The sequence below is a fragment of the Pecten maximus genome, chromosome 5 (assembly GCF_902652985.1).
Source record: "Pecten maximus chromosome 5, xPecMax1.1, whole genome shotgun sequence".
In the NCBI taxonomy this organism is placed as follows: domain Eukaryota; kingdom Metazoa; phylum Mollusca; class Bivalvia; order Pectinida; family Pectinidae; genus Pecten; species Pecten maximus.
Window position 1 is genome coordinate 45477605 of NC_047019.1, and position 18379 is coordinate 45495983.

At 37.7% G+C, this 18379-nt stretch overlaps 2 protein-coding genes across 3 annotated transcripts in view; both read right to left on the minus strand.

The window, feature by feature from the left end:
• The window catches only part of LOC117328169 (proto-oncogene tyrosine-protein kinase ROS-like), a 31477-nt gene extending 17363 nt beyond the window's left edge, over positions 1-14114 (minus strand). For both annotated transcript variants that reach the window (XM_033885576.1, XM_033885577.1), the window contains exons 1-17: positions 13963-14114; positions 13624-13802; positions 13225-13360; positions 12670-12920; positions 12359-12422; positions 12012-12214; positions 11600-11790; positions 11148-11446; positions 10483-10650; positions 9722-9930; positions 7258-7399; positions 6837-7093; positions 6301-6477; positions 5407-5605; positions 4900-5193; positions 4636-4734; positions 1374-1512 (exon numbers count right to left, since the gene is read on the minus strand). In XM_033885576.1, coding sequence (XP_033741467.1) covers positions 1374-1512; positions 4636-4734; positions 4900-5193; positions 5407-5605; positions 6301-6477; positions 6837-7093; positions 7258-7399; positions 9722-9930; positions 10483-10650; positions 11148-11446; positions 11600-11790; positions 12012-12214; positions 12359-12422; positions 12670-12920; positions 13225-13360; positions 13624-13802; positions 13963-14065 — 3110 coding nt within the window. In that variant the 5' untranslated portion in view covers positions 14066-14114. The remainder of the gene's footprint in view (positions 1-1373; positions 1513-4635; positions 4735-4899; positions 5194-5406; positions 5606-6300; positions 6478-6836; positions 7094-7257; positions 7400-9721; positions 9931-10482; positions 10651-11147; positions 11447-11599; positions 11791-12011; positions 12215-12358; positions 12423-12669; positions 12921-13224; positions 13361-13623; positions 13803-13962) is intronic.
• A 1198-nt stretch (positions 14115-15312) lies between these two features.
• The window catches only part of LOC117328480 (proto-oncogene tyrosine-protein kinase ROS-like), a 132407-nt gene continuing 129340 nt past the window's right edge, over positions 15313-18379 (minus strand). Inside the window, exons 11-16 of the mRNA XM_033886014.1 lie at positions 18266-18363; positions 16993-17429; positions 16469-16771; positions 16170-16292; positions 15862-16040; positions 15313-15663 (exon numbers count right to left, since the gene is read on the minus strand). Coding sequence (XP_033741905.1) covers positions 15313-15663; positions 15862-16040; positions 16170-16292; positions 16469-16771; positions 16993-17429; positions 18266-18363 — 1491 coding nt within the window. The remainder of the gene's footprint in view (positions 15664-15861; positions 16041-16169; positions 16293-16468; positions 16772-16992; positions 17430-18265; positions 18364-18379) is intronic.

The following is an 18379-nucleotide window of genomic DNA, read 5'->3' on the forward strand; positions in this document are numbered from 1 at the left end:
TACTCTGTGAGTGGTACATCATTACTCTCTGTCTGAGTGGTACATTATTACTGTCTGTCTGAGTAGTACATCATTACTCTCTGTCTGAGTAGTACATCATTACTCTCTGTCTGAGTGGTACATTATTACTCTGTGAGTAGTACATTACTATCTGTCTGAGTGGTACATTATTACTGTCTGTCTGAGTGGTACATTATTACTATCTGTCTGAGTAGTACATCATTACTCTCTGTCTGAGTGGTACATTATTACTGTCTGTCTGAGTAGTACATCATTACTCTCTGTCTGAGTGGTACATTATTACTATCTACCTGAGTGGTACATTATTACTCTGTGAGTGGTACATTACTATCTGTCTGCGTGGTACATAATTACTGTCTGTCTGAGTGGTACATTATTACTCTGTGAGTGGTACATTATTACTATCTGTCTGAGTAGTACATCATTACTCTCTGTCTGAGTGGTACATTATTACTATCTACCTGAGTGGTACATTATTACTCTGTGAGTGGTACATTATTACTATCTGTCTGCGTGGTACATAATTACTGTCTGTCTGGGTGGTACATTATTACTCTGTGAGTGGTACATTATTACTCTGTGAGTAGTACATTATTACTATCTGTCTGAGTGGTACATTATTACTATCTATCTGAGTGGTACATTATCACTATCTATCTGAGTGGTACATTATTACTATCTATCTGAGTGGTACATTATTACTATCTATCTGAGTGGTACATTATTACTACCTGTCTGAGTGGTACATTATTACTATCTCTCTGAGTGGTACATTATTACTCTGTGAGTGGTACATTATTACTGTCTGTCTGAGTGGTACATTATTACTCTGTGAGTGGTACATTATTACTCTCTGTCTGAGTGGTACATTATTACTCTGTGAGTAGTACATTATTACTATCTGTCTGAGTGGTACATTATTACTCTGTGAGTGGTACATTATTACTCTGTGAGTGGTACATTATCACTATCTGTCTGAGTGGTACATTATTACTCTGTGAGTAGTACATTATTACTATCTGTCTGAGTGGTACATTATTACTGTCTGTCTGAGTGGTACATTATTACTATCTATCTGAGTGGTACATTATTACTGTCTGTCTGAGTGGTACATTATTACTATCTGTCTGAGTGGTACATCATTACTTTGTGAGTGGTACATTATTACTATCTGTCTGAGTGGTACATTATTACTGTCTGTCTGAGTGGTACATCATTACTCTGTGAGTGGTACATTATCACTATCTATCTGAGTGGTACATTATTACTGTCTACCTGAGTGGTACATTATTACTATCTATCTGAGTAGTACATTATTACTCTGTGAGTGGTACAGAAATATGCACACAAACCTGATAGCATACAAAGTGTTACTCTGTTGGTAGGCTGTGTGTGGCAGCTCCCTCAATGTCGCCAATTCTACATCAGGTCCTCGAGCTACTGCCACAAACTGAGGCCGCTTCTTCTGGAGGTCCTGTCTCTTCCATCTCACTGTAAAGACACAATACAAATTGTTAACAATGCAATTCACTGTAATAAAACATTACATGATAAAACACACCTCACTTAGTGACAGGTAAAGCAATAGATCTGCTTAGTAAAACAAATCAAATAGTTACATGTAGATTGTGTCTAAGAACAAAGATCCTAATCATCTAATCATCAGTTTGGTAGGTTTTTGTCACAGGGGATTAATAGACTGAAGTGACAAATAATAGACTGAAGTGACAAATAATGGGCTGAAGTGACAAATAATGGACTGAAGTGACAAATAATGGGCTGAAGTGATAAATAATGGGCTGAAGTGACAAATAATGGGCTGAAGTGATAAATAATGGGCTGAAGTGACAAATAATGGGCTGAAGTGACAAATAATAGACTGAAGTGACAAATAATGGGCTGAAGTGACAAATAATGGGCTGAAGTGACAAATAATGGGCTGAAGTGACAAATAATAGACTGAGGTGACAAATAATAGACTGAAGTGACAAATAATGGGCTGAGGTGACAAATAATAGACTGAAGTGACAAATAATGGGCTGAGGTGACAAATAATAGACTGAAGTGACAAATAATGGGCTGAAGTGATAAATAATGGACTGAAGTGACAAATAATAGACTGAAGTGATAAATAATGGGCTGAAGTGATAAATAATAGACTGAAGTGACAAATAATGGACTGAAGTGACAAATAATAGACTGAAGTGATAAATAATGGGCTGAAGCTGAAGTGATAAATAATGGGCTGAAGTGATAAATAATGGACTGAAGTGATAAATAATAGACTGAAGTGACAAATAATAGACTGAAGTGATAAATAATGGACTGAAGTGACAAATAATGGACTGAAGTGACAAATAATGGACTGAAGTGATAAATAATGGACTGAAGTGATAAATAATAGACTGAAGTGATAAATAATGGGCTGAAGTGATAAATAATAGACTGAAGTGATAAATAATAGACTGAAGTGACAAATAATAGACTGAAGTGACAAATAATGGACTGAAGTGACAAATAATGGACTGAAGTGATAAATAATGGACTGAAGTGATAAATAATGGGCTGAAGTGATAAATAATAGACTGAAGTGATAAATAATAGACTGAAGTGACAAATAATAGACTGAAGTGATAAATAATAGACTGAAGTGACAAATAATAGACTGAAGTGATAAATAATGGACTGAAGTGATAAATAATGGACTGAAGTGACAAATAATGGACTGAAGTGATAAATAATGGACTGAAGTGATAAATAATAGACTGAAGTGACAAATAATGGACTGAAGTGATAAATAATGGGCTGAAGTGATAAATAATGGACTGAAGTGACAAATAATGGACTGAAGTGATAAATAATGGACTGAAGTGATAAATAATAGACTGAAGTGATAAATAATGGGCTGAAGTGATAAATAATGGACTGAAGTGACAAATAATGGACTGAAGTGACAAATAATGGACTGAAGTGATAAATAATAGACTGAAGTGACAAATAATAGACTGAAGTGATAAATAATGGGCTGAAGTGATAAATAATGGACTGAAGTGACAAATAATAGACTGAAGTGATAAATAATGGACTGAAGTGACAAATAATAGACTGAAGTGACAAATAATAGACTGAAGTGATAAATAATAGACTGAAGTGATAAATAATAGACTGAAGTGATAAATAATAGACTGAAGTGATAAATAATGGGCTGAAGTGATAAATAATGGGCTGAAGTGATAAATAATAGACTGAAGTGATAAATAATAGACTGAAGTGATAAATAATAGACTGAAGTGATAAATAATGGGCTGAAGTGACAAATAATGGGCTGAAGTGATAAATAATGGGCTGAAGTGATAAATAATAGACTGAAGTGATAAATAATAGACTGAAGTGACAAATAATAGACTGAAGTGACAAATAATGGACTGAAGTGATAAATAATAGACTGAGGTGATAAATAATAGACTGAAGTGACAAATAATGGGCTGAAGTGATAAATAATGGGCTGAAGTGACAAATAATGGGCTGAAGTGATAAATAATGGACTGAAGTGATAAATAATGGACTGAAGTGATAAATAATAGACTGAGGTGATAAATAATAGACTGAAGTGATAAATAATGGGCTGAAGTGACAAATAATGGACTGAAGTGATAAATAATAGACTGAAGTGACAAATAATGGACTGAAGTGATAAATAATGGACTGAGGTGATAAATAATAGACTGAAGTGATAAATAATGGGCTGAGGTGACAAATAATGGGCTGAAGTGATAAATAATAGACTGAGGTGATAAATAATAGACTGAGGTGATAAATAATGGGCTGAGGTGACAAATAATGGACTGAAGTGATAAATAATGGGCTGAAGTGATAAATAATAGACTGAAGTGATAAATAATAGACTGAGGTGATAAATAATGGACTGAAGTGATAAATAATGGATTGAAGTGATAAATAATGGGCTGAGGTGACAAATAATGGATTGAGGTGACAAATAATGGACTGAAGTGATAAATAATAGACTGAGGTGATAAATAATAGACTGAGGTGATAAATAATGGGCTGAGGTGACAAATAATGGGCTGAAGTGATAAATAATGGGCTGAAGTGATAAATAATGGACTGAAGTGATAAATAATGGACTGAAGTGATAAATAATAGACTGAGGTGATAAATAATAGACTGAGGTGATAAATAATGGGCTGAAGTGATAAATAATGGGCTGAGGTGACAAATAATGGATTGAGGTGATAAATAATAGACTGAAGTGACAAATAATGGACTGAAGTGACAAATAATGGACTGAAGTGACAAATAATAGACTGAAGTGATAAATTTAATAGACTGAAGTGACAAATAATGGGCTGAAGTGATAAATAATGGGCTGAAGTGATAAATAATGGACTGAAGTGATAAATAATGGGCTGAGGTGACAAATAATGGACTGAAGTGACAAATAATGGGCTGAAGTGACAAATAATGGACTGAAGTGACAAATAATGGACTGAAGTGATAAATAATGGGCTGAAGTGATAAATAATCTAGTTGGAGTTAAAAAATCCAGGAAATGAGGAGAGCGTGTTACAGTATAAGAGTTAGTGTAAAACTTACCATAACAATAGGCTACAAGTATGACAATACTGATGAGGATGAGTCCAACAGGCAGGCCAATAGACACAATGATGGAGTTGTCTGTGGCCACAAGGGCCTCTGTAATATCAATTTAACATTGTAAGCATCAGGTTTGGTTTTGGTATCAAGTTCTAAATCTTAGTGTAAATCATACATGTATTATACAAGTACAAACATCCAACAATATATATACAGAGATTTTTTACTCCGTCAGACATGATGGCTGATAAATAGAAAGCATACCTATGAATGTGAAGGTCAGACTGGAGTTACTGGGAGGTCCCCAACCGATTTCATTTGTGGCCTTGACCCTAAATACATAGTCATGGCCAGGCGGTGTGACCTCCTTGTCGACGACCCAGCGCAGCTCTGTGCCGTTGTAGGCCTGTTCCCAGGTGTCGCTGTCCGTCTGTCTGTACTGGAGGCTATAGTGCGATATACTCTCTCCATTGACCTGCGGCTCCGTCCACACTACTACATACACCTGGGACTTAAGCTTCTGTACCTCTGGTGGGAAGGGCTCTAGGGGAGTTGATGCTGAAAGACAAAGACACTTCCTCATGTACAGCTAACATTTAATTAGATAACTTTTTCAATTAAATTCTTGCTACCTATATTTACAACCAAAATATCTCTTAATATTAATTGACTCAATATATGATTCTGTAAATCAGATAGGACAAACCAGAGATGTAGTATTACTTAGATTGTATAACAAACACTAGAACACATTGATGCTGCAGGCAATACCTTTAGTTCTAAAAACAAAGCGGTCATCGTCAGGCCAGTCGACACGCAGTAGACCAGTCAGAACCAGCCTAAGTTTGACGCTGTATTGGGTGTAGGGCTGGAGGTGACTAATCAGATATCTACACTGGCTGTAGATTTTGGACTTTTGGGGAAACTGGGTCTGGCTCATCTTTATCAATGACCCCTCAACCTCTTCTATCTGTAATAGATAATAAACAATGATCTTACAGTCATCATCTCACATTAATATTCTCATACGCATGAGTAAGGTGTCACTAGAGAAGATGTCATTTCACATTCTCATACACAAGAGTTAGGTGTCACTAGAGCCAATGTCATCTCACATTCTCATACACAAGAGTAAGGTGTCACTAGAGACGATGTTATCTCACATTCTCATACACAAGAGTTAAGTGTCACTAGAGCCAATGTCATCTCACATTCTCATACACAAGAGTAAGGTGTCAATAGCGACAATGTCATCTCACATTCTCATACACAAGAGTAAGGTGTCACTAGCGACAATGTCATCTCACATTCTCATACACAAGAGTAAGGTGTCACTAAGAGACGATGTCATCTCACATTCTCATACACAAGAGTAAGGTGTCAATAGCGACAATGTCATCTCACATTCTCATACACAAGAGTTAGGTGTCACTAGAGCCAATGTCATCTCACATTCTCATACACAAGAGTTAGGTGTCAATAGCGACAATGTCATCTCACATTCTCATACACAAGAGTAAGGTGTCACTAGAGCCAATGTTATCTCACATTCTCATACACAAGAGTAAGGTGTAACTAGAGACGATGTCATCTCACATTCTCATACAATATTTATGTATATACGTAGTTCCTAGGTACAAGCTGGACAATAGACTGCAGTATTACCGGGTAGTACATGAAGGTGACAGCATACACGCTCTTGTCCTGAGGGATGTCCCATGAAACATTTAAAGTATCTTCTGACTTGTCCAGCAGTTTGATGTCTCTCATGCCCTCGTAGGTCTTGGCCTTCACCTCAGCCGTCTCACTGTATAACAACTTCTCTTTGTTGGAAGCCAGGATCTGCATCAAAATTGATATAGAGACAAATACTAGCACATTTACATGAGTTGGGAAGAAGATTGTTTGTCTTTATACACCTAAACTTTGGTATTGATTGTTGGGCAATTGATGTTAATCTTGATTTTACTTTTGTATGTTTATATCTTTGATAACTGACCTTAAACTTGTTATTATGTGTTTATACTTATCTTCTGAACTTTGTACTCTGTATTTGGCCTTGACATAACTACTGTATTTAACCTTGACTCATGACCTTGACACTATTATTGTGTGTCTGACACTGTGTTCTGACCTTGGCATTCTGTTTAAATTTCTATACTCAGCTGGCCATTGTTATAGTATTAAACTTGACTACTGACCTTGACCTTATACTGGTGGTTAGGAAGCAGGTCAGTAAGGGTGACAATGTGAATAGGGACTCGAGTTATACTGGTGGGTAGTTCTATCTCAGGGGTCATCTCCATTTCCTGAGTCTGACCCTTGGTGACCACTGTCCATTTGACCTTGTATGTGATCTCCTCTAGGGGACCATTGGTGTGAAGTGGGGGTGACCATTTTACACTCATCTTGTCGAAGCTCAACACTTTAAGGATCACAGATGTTGCTGGAGAAGGCACTGAAAACAATACAAGGACATTATAACCCAATCCACAGAGTTAATGTCTTTTTAAACACTCTTAGAGCTATTAATTTTCTCTTTGTAACATTAAAGGTAGAGATCAGCATTTTATTATAAGATTTTCTCACCAATAACACAGTTATCATTATTTACAGACTTACCTCCGACCTTGGTACGAAACACATGGGGCTCACTCAAAACCTTATCCAGGTTTTCCGTGTAGTAGTTACTCACAGCTCCATGAACCACGTACTCCATATACGGCTCCAGGGTGGATATTGTCATCTGACGATTGTATGATGTCTGAGACAAGAGAAAAAAACTTCACCTATCTTAAACCATTCCTTCAGTGGATATTACTGGATTATCTGTTTTTCCTTACATTTATATATATATGTTTGTACTGATTTGTTTGTTATTGTTATTACCCTAGTGTAGGTATCTATACATTGTTGTTACCCTAGTGTAGGTATCTATACATTGTTATTACCCTAGTGTAGGTGTCTATACATTGTTATTACCTTACACATCTGTAGGTATCTATACATTGTTATTACCTTACACATCTGTAGGTATCTATACATTGTTATTACCCTAGTGTAGGTGTCTATACATTGTTATTACCCTAGTGTAGGTATCTATACATTATTATTACCCTAGTGTAGGTATCTATACATTGTTATTACCCTAGTGTAGGTATCTATACATTGTTATTACCCTAGTGTAGGTATCTATACATTGTTATTACCTTACACATCTGTAGGTATCTATACATTGTTATTACCTTACACATCTGTAGGTATCTATACATTGTTATTACCCTAGTGTAGGTATCTATACATTGTTATTACCTTACACATCTGTAGGTATCTATACATTGTTATTACCTTACACACCTGTAGGTATATATACATTGTTATTACCTTACACATCTGTAAGTATCTATACATTGTTATTACCCTAGTGTAGGTATCTATACATTGTTATTACCTTACACATCTGTAGGTATCTATACATTGTTATTACCTTACACACCTGTAGGTATCTATACATTGTTATTACCTTACACATCTGTAGGTATCTATACATTGTTATTACCCTAGTGTAGGTATCTATACATTGTTATTACCTTACACATCTGTAGGTGTCTATACATTGTTATTACCTTACACACCTGTAGGTATCTATACATTGTTATTACCCTAGTGTAGGTATCTATACATTGTTATTACCTTACACACCTGTAGGTATCTATACATTGTTATTACCTTACACAAATCGTAGGTATCTTACATTGTTATTACCTACCACTGTAGGTGTATTATACAGTGTGTTATATACAGTTATCCCTAGTGTAGGTTCTATACATGTATTACCTAAGGTATCTATACATTTATTACCTTACACACCTGTAGGTAGCTATACATTGTTATTACCTACACATCTTGTAGGTATCTATACATTGTTTTTACCTTACACTCTGTAGTTGTCTATACTTGTTATTACTTACACAATTGTATGGTATCTATTACATTTTTATTACCTTACACATGTAGTGTCTATACATTGTTATTTAACCTAGTGTAGGTATCTATAAATGGTATTACCTACAATCTGTAGGATCTATACATTGTTAACCTAGTGTAAGGGATATAACATTGTTATTACCTTTCACATCTGTATTATCTATTCATTGTTATGAACTAGTGTAGGTATCTATCCATTGTTATACCCTAGGTAGGTATCTATACATTGTTATTACCTTACACACCTGTAGGTATCTATACATTGTTATTACCTTACACATCTGTAGGTATCTATACATTGTTATTACCCTAGTGTAGGTATCTATACATTGTTATTACCTTACACATCTGTAGGTATCTATACATTGTTACTACCTTACACATCTGTAGGTATCTATACATTGTTACTACCTTACACATCTGTAGGTATCTATACATTGTTATTACCTTACACATCTGTAGGTATCTATACATTGTTATTACCTTACACATCTGTAGGTATCTATACATTGTTACTACCTTACACATCTGTAGGTATCTATACATTGTTATTACCTTACACATCTGTAGGTGTCTATACATTGTTATTACCTTACACATCTGTAGGTATCTATACATTGTTATTACCTAACACATCTGTAGGTATCTATACATTGTTATTACCTTACACACCTGTAGGTATCTATACATTGTTATTACCCTAGTGTAGGTATCTATACATTGTTATTACCTTACACATCTGTAGGTACCTATACATTGTTATTACCTTACACATCTGTAGGTATCTATACATTGTTATTACCTTACACATCTGTAGGTACCTATACATTGTTATTACCTTACACATCTGTAGGTATCTATACATTGTTATTACCTTACACATCTGTAGGTGTCTATACATTGTTATTACCCTAGTGTAGGTATCTATACATTGTTATTACCTTACACATCTGTAGGTATCTATACATTGTTATTACCCTAGTGTAGGTATCTATACATTGTTATTACCTTACACACCTGTAGGTGTCTATACATTGTTATTACCTTACACATCTGTAGGTATCTTACAGTACACAACAGTATATAAGTTGTACTTTACCTGTGATTGACAGTCATGGCCGTCCACTCCACACCGATCTCCATGGGAACCCTGTCTGAAGAAGACAGTGTACCTGGTATTTGGGTGAGAGATTGTGTCACACTCTGCTGGCCAGTCTACCTCCTCTAGGAGGAGCGAGAGGGAGGAATTGGTGTGGTGTACCATTACAATACTACCATTATATGGACCCGGATCCAGACATCCCAGACCTGTCACAACACAAAGCATTCTGGGAAATTATATGTGTAATGATAAGCAGTTGAAAGATCAGCAGTTTGACATGTGATATATAGATAGTGCAGGACCCTACAATATGGGACTCAACATTTACAAGTACCTCCAATATGACAACTGGACTGGTCACTGTAGACAGGTATTCTTACCTGGTAGTGGCTTGAGTGATCCCTGTAGACAGTTATACAAACTTGATAATAACTAGATTGGTCTCTGTAGACAGGTATACTTACCTGGTAGTGACTGTAGTGGTCTCTATAGACAGGTATACTTACCTGGTAGTGGTTGGAGTGGTCTCTATAGGCAGGTATACTTACCTGGTAGTGCCTGCAGTGGTCTCTATAGATAGGTATACTTACCTGGTAGTGACTGGAGTGGTCTCTATAGATAGGTATACTTACCTGGTAGTGGCTGGGATGGTCTCTATAGACAGGTATACCTACCTGGTAGTGACTGTAGTGGTCTCTATAGACAGGTATACTTACCTGGTAGTGACTGGAGTGGTCTCTATAGACAGGTACACTTACCTGGCAGTGGCTGAAGTTGAGACCCATAGGCCAGGAGGTCATTTACTCCAGGAACAGAGTGAAGAGTTACAGCATTGTTTGCCTTGTCTATAGCATACAACTGACCAGTTGCCTTGTTGTACCAGTAGATATAGAGGTGGTCAACCGAGAGCAGATCAGGGGGTGAGTCTGAGGACACACAGAATACAAATTATATAGATTTCCAAATTCTATATAAGGGATTTGACACAAAAATTTATATGCACATAGTCTATAAATACAGATACTACCAATAAATATATACACACTACCTATATAGACAGTATATATACAATGTATACTACAATGTACCTACAATTGTATATATACATATACTACCTACATATATGTATATATATACAGATACTACCTATATATAAAGACACTACCTATATATATAGATATTACCTTACACATCTGTAGGTGTCTAGATGTGTAAGGTAATAGATATTACCTATATATACAGACACTACCTATATATACAGACACTACCTATATATATAGATATTACCTATATATACAGATATAACCTATATAGACAGTATATGTATACTACCTATATAGACAGTATATATATATATATATGACCTATATAGACAGATACTACCTATAAACAGCCATCTATATGACACAGATTCATGACTGACCTGAAACACTACTGCCCGGAAGGATGGTCCTACAGTGACAGCCATCTATGTCAGCTGCTATAAGAGCCTTAGCACTCAGGTAGTACAGTATCATCTCCATCTTGTTGTTACTGGAATGGTCCACAGCCAGAGAGCTGCTTGTTGTCACTGTCATGGGGCATGTACATGGAAGGGAGGTAACTTCTCGACGCAACCGCCTCCGAATTGTGCTGAACACTGATACAGTATCAAGATTGGAGTTCATCTTGTAAACAGTATACTGATTTTTATTCAATCCTTCCTCTGTCCAGATTACATTGCTGAAATAGACATTCATGTTATCAGGGTATTAAAAAACAAACCCAAAAATCTATATCTTTTCATATTACTTTAAAACTTATATGTATCTATGAAACCTAAATGAAACACCACTCAAATCTAACACACAACCATTTCTACTGTTTAACACTGACCTGGTGTAGGGGTCAGCGACAATGGCCCCAATGGTTTGGGGCCGGTCCTGTAGGCCAAGGTACTGGCCCTGGTCAAGCTTGTAGGCCCTTAGGGAGCTGGTTCCTCGAGTACTGTCCACCTCCACGATATACAGAGTCCGACTGATCCAGTCAAGTGACAAGTCCACTCCAGAATTATTTAGCTTCATCAACTACATAAAAACAATGTATAAGAGTAAGATAAACAAAGTTTGGTGAGGATTGAATTACCTGAGATTAACTAGTTACATTGTATCGGGACGAGACAGACATGGGTAACACTACATGTCTCCACCATTTCATGGCGGGGACATTAAAATGTCCAGTTTAAACCTGATCTTTATCATTGAAATGTCAGAAAGTTTTGTAGGTATATTGTAACAATGGTTCTCACAGGGTGTTGGTCAGTATTCACAGATTCCATCAACATTCCATCCTCCGTGATCCAGAACTTCCGGTCATCCTGGGCCTGGTATGTAACAGCGCGAGACGCCACACTGGTGTCAATGGCAACAGAGAGATTAACCGAACTGTCTATCTCTGCCATTTTAATTGATGTAGCTGTGGCCAGCAGGAGTTTCGGGACAGGCCGCACAACTGGACAGAAAATAGGAAATAGAGATATCATATATGATAGAACGATAACACTATCAATTAGGCTTTAAAACTTTAAGTTTTGTCTTAAAGACACGAAAAAGAATGATGAATGAGGAACTTAATAGAATACAAATCACAACATACCATCCTGCTGTGCGACAATGACATCAGACTTCTCACCACAACCTATCAATGTACACGCACACACCTGAAACAAAAACCAAGCCTGATGACCTTGTCTAGCTCTACACAGAAACCAAGCCTGATGACCTTGTCTAGCTCTACACAGAAACCAAGCCTAATGACCTTGTCTAGCTCTACACAGGATGTTCATTTCATTAGATGATATTACAAATGTAATATATATGTATCTATTTTTGGTCAAGCTCATGCTATTCTTAATAAAGATAAAATGATGTCAACATGTCCATATTGAGCATGACAAGTATAAATACCTGGAAGGAGTAGGAGGCATTAGGGAGTAGGTTGTCAAGGATAAAATGTCGAGCAGTGGCTGGGCTGGTCACCACGAACACTTTACCATTCTCAACACTCATTGACCAATGAGAGATGTTGTAATGGCTGATTGGACCATTGGTGATGTTCGGTTTCATCCAGCGGAAGTCAGCAGCCAGTGCATGATGGGAAGTGAGAGCATCCTTGTAAGGGTTTACATACACGCGTGGTTGTAGTGGCTTACCAGGCACTGTTAAACAATGGAAAAAAACACATGTACAGCTATCAGGAAACCACAAGGACTACACAAAGGAGAAAATGGGCCTATATTTAAAGGTGGTTGTGTGTTGACAGCTCTGGAAGTTGAGCTTTAGGTATAAACTGTACATGTTGCTGTCAATATGTAGGGAATGATGTCCTTGGCATCAGTTCATACTCGTCAAACATCTACAGCAATATCCTCACCTGATGATAAATAATTAATTGACCACAAACAGTAAATTCAATCAGCCAAGAATTAATAAGAAGCACAGTATGTTCTGTTCTAGTCTTACCTGACATTGGTGAGTAGATGGTTACCGTGGTGACCGGTCCATTACCCCAGTAAGTATAGGCTCGTAGAGATACAATGATCTTGCTGTATGGGGGCAAGTTTGGCATCTTGTACCAGGTATCTTCCATTTTCTGAAACTGAAATACACTGAGCTATGTAGATGACTTTTCTACGACCTCTCCTCACCACTGTAATTCGTCTGATACTAGTAGTATATACAGTGGTCAACACAAATCAACAAAAGGTACAATGAATATCTGAAGTCAACTAACTCACCCTCATCATACAGATTAAAGAAATACATGGCTGGGTAACAGAGAAACTTCATCTCCTTAAATAAATAATGCTTTGGACAAATCAGGGATAATAAATACCATTCAGTATATAACGGATATTTTACCAGCATTTTCTTGTTGGAAGTTTGTGGTACTTCAATGGACACTTCGTAGAAGATCTTGCCATAAGTGACGGTGGCTGGACTCCATGTGAGGTTGAAATCTGCCCAGTGACCTTGACATTGGATGGTTTCCATGGGAACAGCCTTTGGTATGATAATCAGGGTGGACTCATTCATACCAACTGATAAAGCAAAAAGCAAAGTTTCTTGTATATACATGTAAATCATGTATGTTTAAATTCATGCAGAATTATCACTGTTGCCCTTAAGAACTAATTTGTGCCACATTGGTAATAAGTGATGTAAGGCACCTTCCATAATCTGTGAAAATGTAACATATACCTGGGTACGGCTGGAGGGACCGATGTAGCACCGTGAATCCATTCACTTTGTATTTATAGACATCTGAGGTGTGGTTACACTGCATATCTCCTACCACCATCATATTGTCACTGTCCTTCCAGAACAGTCTGTGTGAGTAGTAGTGCAGTACGGACATCCTGAGAAATTTATACCACTAATTAAATTCAATTAATTCAATAATCAAGACTAAGGCAATCAATAATCATCATTTAGGCAATCAGTTAGGCAATCAATAATCATCAGTTCAGTAATCAATAATTATCAGTTAGGCAACAATGGCAATTGATAATCAACAGTTAGGCAATTATCAATAACTAGAACTGTCGCCAGGATGGCTGACTAATACCCCTGCAATCTGCACAAGTCAATGGTGAATTGGAACTGTTAATTAGAGGCTTACTAAGATAACCCAGTAATATAGTGACCAGTTGCCATAGCAACCATAATTAAAAAAAAAAGAAAGAAAGTGGCATGCATATCTAAACATGGTCCTCTATATTTGTGTGAAATTTCATTGAAATCGGCCCTTGGGTTTAGGAGGAGTTGTCCAGACAAACTTAAAGTTATGGTTCTTATCAGAAAACCTGTTTATAGTGACCAGTTGCCATAGCAACCATAATTTTGAAAGAAAAGAAAGTGGCATGCACATCTACACATGGTCCTCTATATTTGTGTGAAGTTTCATTGAAATCGGCCCTTCGGTTTAAGAGGAGTTGTCCGGACAAACTTAAAGTTATGGTTCTTATCAGAAAACCTATTTATAGTGACCAGTTGCCATAGCAACCATAATTTTGAAAGAAAAGAAAGTGGCATGCACATCTACACATGGTCCTCTATATTTGTGTGAAGTTTCATTGAAATCGGCCATTTAGTTTAGGAGGTGTTGTCCGCACAAACTTAAAATTATGGTTCTTATCGGAAAACCTGTTTATAGTGACCAGTTGCCATAGCAACCATAATTTTGAGAAAAATAAAGTGGCATGCACATCTACCCATGATCATTAATATTTGTGTGAAGATTCATCAGAATTGGCCCATCGGTTTAGGAGGAGTTGTCCGGACAAAATGCGTCTACAGACAGACGGATGGACGGACAACACGATTCCAGTATACCCCCCTAACTTCGTTGCGGGGGTATAATCAACAGTTAGGTAATCATGGAAGTGAGACAGGGGAATCTCAATCTTCGGAGTAAGATTATTAAGCTGCCAAAAACTCAACAAGCCCCGTGTTTAGCAACTTAAGAATCTTCTCCCTCAGGTTGAGATCCCTGTCTCACTCCCAAAGGATGAACAATTCTATTAACTACCATTAACATGCCCTGCTGACTTACTCAGAAATACTGGTGAAGCTTCCAATGAAGGTGTAAGGTTGTGCTGGATCATGATCATCACCATTTTGGACCAGGTTGGTCATATACAACTCTTGCTTTCTATAGCCCCTGACATACCACAGCACCATACCCATGTCCAGGTTTAGAGTGAGGCTGATCACATGTTTACCAGAGAAGAAGGGGATTGAGAAGTGGAGGTGATGGTCTTCCCCATTGAGAGCAGCTGACTCGAGAGTGTTGGTGGTGCTCCAGTACAGCCGGCCTGCTACAGAGTCCACAGCCATGTGGTGGGCCGTCCCCTGGGTCACAAACTCCACAGACCCACCATCTACTGATGACCGACGGATCTGTATAGGACAGAAAAACAATGATAGGTTGGCTCACGTTTACTTTCAATCCTAAGATATATCAAGATTTGAAACACATCTATACATGTCATCCATCCTGTTACCAATTGTCGTATTACTACAGACAGATGGATTGGGGTTCTTTAAATATACCTTACAGTGTTTCATTCAAGATACACCACTTCTAACAAGACTTACCACCCCTAGGTTGGAGATGGACCAGTAGAGTTTCTGCCCGAGCCAGTCATACGTGATTGCTGAGACGGACTCTCCTGTAAAGGCAACTTGACTGAAGGAGCCGAGTGTGGCTCTGTCACAAGTGTACACACCTCCATCATTGGCTGTCCAGTAAACGTCTTTATTGCTCCAGGCAAAATCTGAATTAAACAAAACAAAGGCTTCATCGAAAATTTATAAATATATCATTGTGATAAGAATCAATGGAAGCTTTGTGGTGTTGGATTTGTGAGCTAAGAACATACCTTCACTAAGACAAAGTCACATACCTTTGAACTTTGCAGTTGAATCAATAGCAGCCATCTTGATTTTTTCGCCATACATGTTAACCTCAAACAGTCTATTTGACCTGCCCAGCCACCAGGAAAACAGCAATGTGGCATCAGACGCGGCTACAATGTCAATCAAACAGGCATCTTATGATAGAGCGGGTATATATACTGATATCATACAATGTCAATCAAACTAATATATACTGATATCAACACTTTAAAAATCAACCTGCTTATAAACTTGTAACAACTAAAATATCTGTACAATTGTTTTTCCTCACACCTATGACCCTTACCTGTGGGCAGAGTTCGACCAACAAACTCGCTGGACCATGGCCCACACCCCAGCTTACAGCAGGCTCTGGCCTTGATGGTGTACTCTTTGTTAGGAACCATGTCCACCTGCTCAAGGGATCGTTCATCAATGCCGCTTAAGATTGTCTCCTCATGGGTCTCCACCATCATGATGCTTACCTCGTACTGCCACCGCGCCCATGCCCCCTTACCTTGGTATGATAACTTTTGTGGTTTAGACCACTTGACCTTGACCTTTGTAGAGGTAAACAGGGCTTGTAGATTCTGGGGTGGGCTATGTGGAACTGTTCGTAAGAGAATTGAGAGAGATGTAGTCATACCAAATAAAGTGTAAAAGGATACCAGATAAACAAAATTTACATCTCTCTTTTTAACTTTTGCTGAAATATGTCAATTAAACTTCTAGGGCAAAACTGTATGATAATTCATTGTATAAAAGGCCCATACTTTAAAATGTTACTATGTATGTACATGTATATGTAATAATTGATATAGCTTTATGTACCTGGTGGTGGTTGAGTGGTCGGCAGGTAAAGGTTAAAGGAAGTGTAGTGGTGTGTAAAGAACAGCAGGGGGTTAAGGTAGAACATGTCACTGTTGACATCGTAGTCCTCCTTCATCACAGTGGTGCCATTCGTCCACCAGAATGTACCATTGTAGAAAACCATGCTGGTGATATTACGGTAGATTGGCCGCACGACCTTGCCCTTACGCAGGTCCAATAGACCACTTCCATCAAGGAAAGATGTGAGCATGGTGTTCTGCGAGTCATTGGGGAAATAAAGCTGCATGTTGCCATGGTCTATAAAGAATGCCCTGAGATGACAAAATATCACTAGTTTTGGTTTAGCTGGCACGGAGAAATGACCCAACTTCCTGATGTAACCTGTGTCGATCCTGTAAAGGCCTGCATTGTCCCCGCTCTGGGTGAAGTACAAAAACCTACAGAAAACAATAATGCAACATGTTACAATGGTGTGTAGGTGGTTGCCATGAAATCCTGTTTTTCCAAGAATATTTCTGAAAACAGCTTTTCATAATTGAGGTTTTTGGGCTTAACTATAACATCTTAACTCTCAGTTACATCATACTATTGTAATTTGATAGACGCGATGCAGCAGCACGACTGTCTGCTCTCTAAGATCTAGATTAATCAACACGGTTGTGTTACATCTGATAAATCATGGCAATGTTCTCCGCACAAGTACCAGTATATAAATATTAGTTCAGGAAGGTTGAAAAACAAGGTCCTTATACATACTTCATTGAGAATTCAATACATGAAACATCTTAGATATGGAATTATCATGTCCTGCTCTCATACATCTTATCCTGGATGGGCATCTCTGCCTTAGTAACGGTAACTATAAGGCTGTCGTCTGCTCCATTACATAATACTCTTGTGTCGCAGTCAGCATCAAATTCTTTCATTATTTTACATATTCTATAGAAGTGAGGCGTATTGTGATCGTCTATAGACAAGCCTGCCAGTCACCAAATTACAATAAATGGAATTTCTAGTGATGGTACTACCACTCCTGTCTACAATTTACAGCCAATCTGAAGTGGATTTAAGAGAATCTCTTTAAAACCACGATGTATTGCTGCTTTTCTCATATGATTTTATACAGTTTGAAGTAAAAGTATCATTATCAAGAGTAAATTTGTTTCAATCTGCCTGCATTGAATTCACATTCTCCTCCCTGTGCAGTTGTCTATAAATCTGTTTGTGCATGCAGGTGTCAGGGAGAATTGTTCTAGACAATGATAATACAAACCCATTTAAGGGATCAATTTCCAGGTCTGTGGCAGTGGTAGTCAGGGGGCCTGATGCTACTGTGTTGCAGGAATTGGCATCAATCTCACACTGGTAGATCTGCAATCGTCCATAA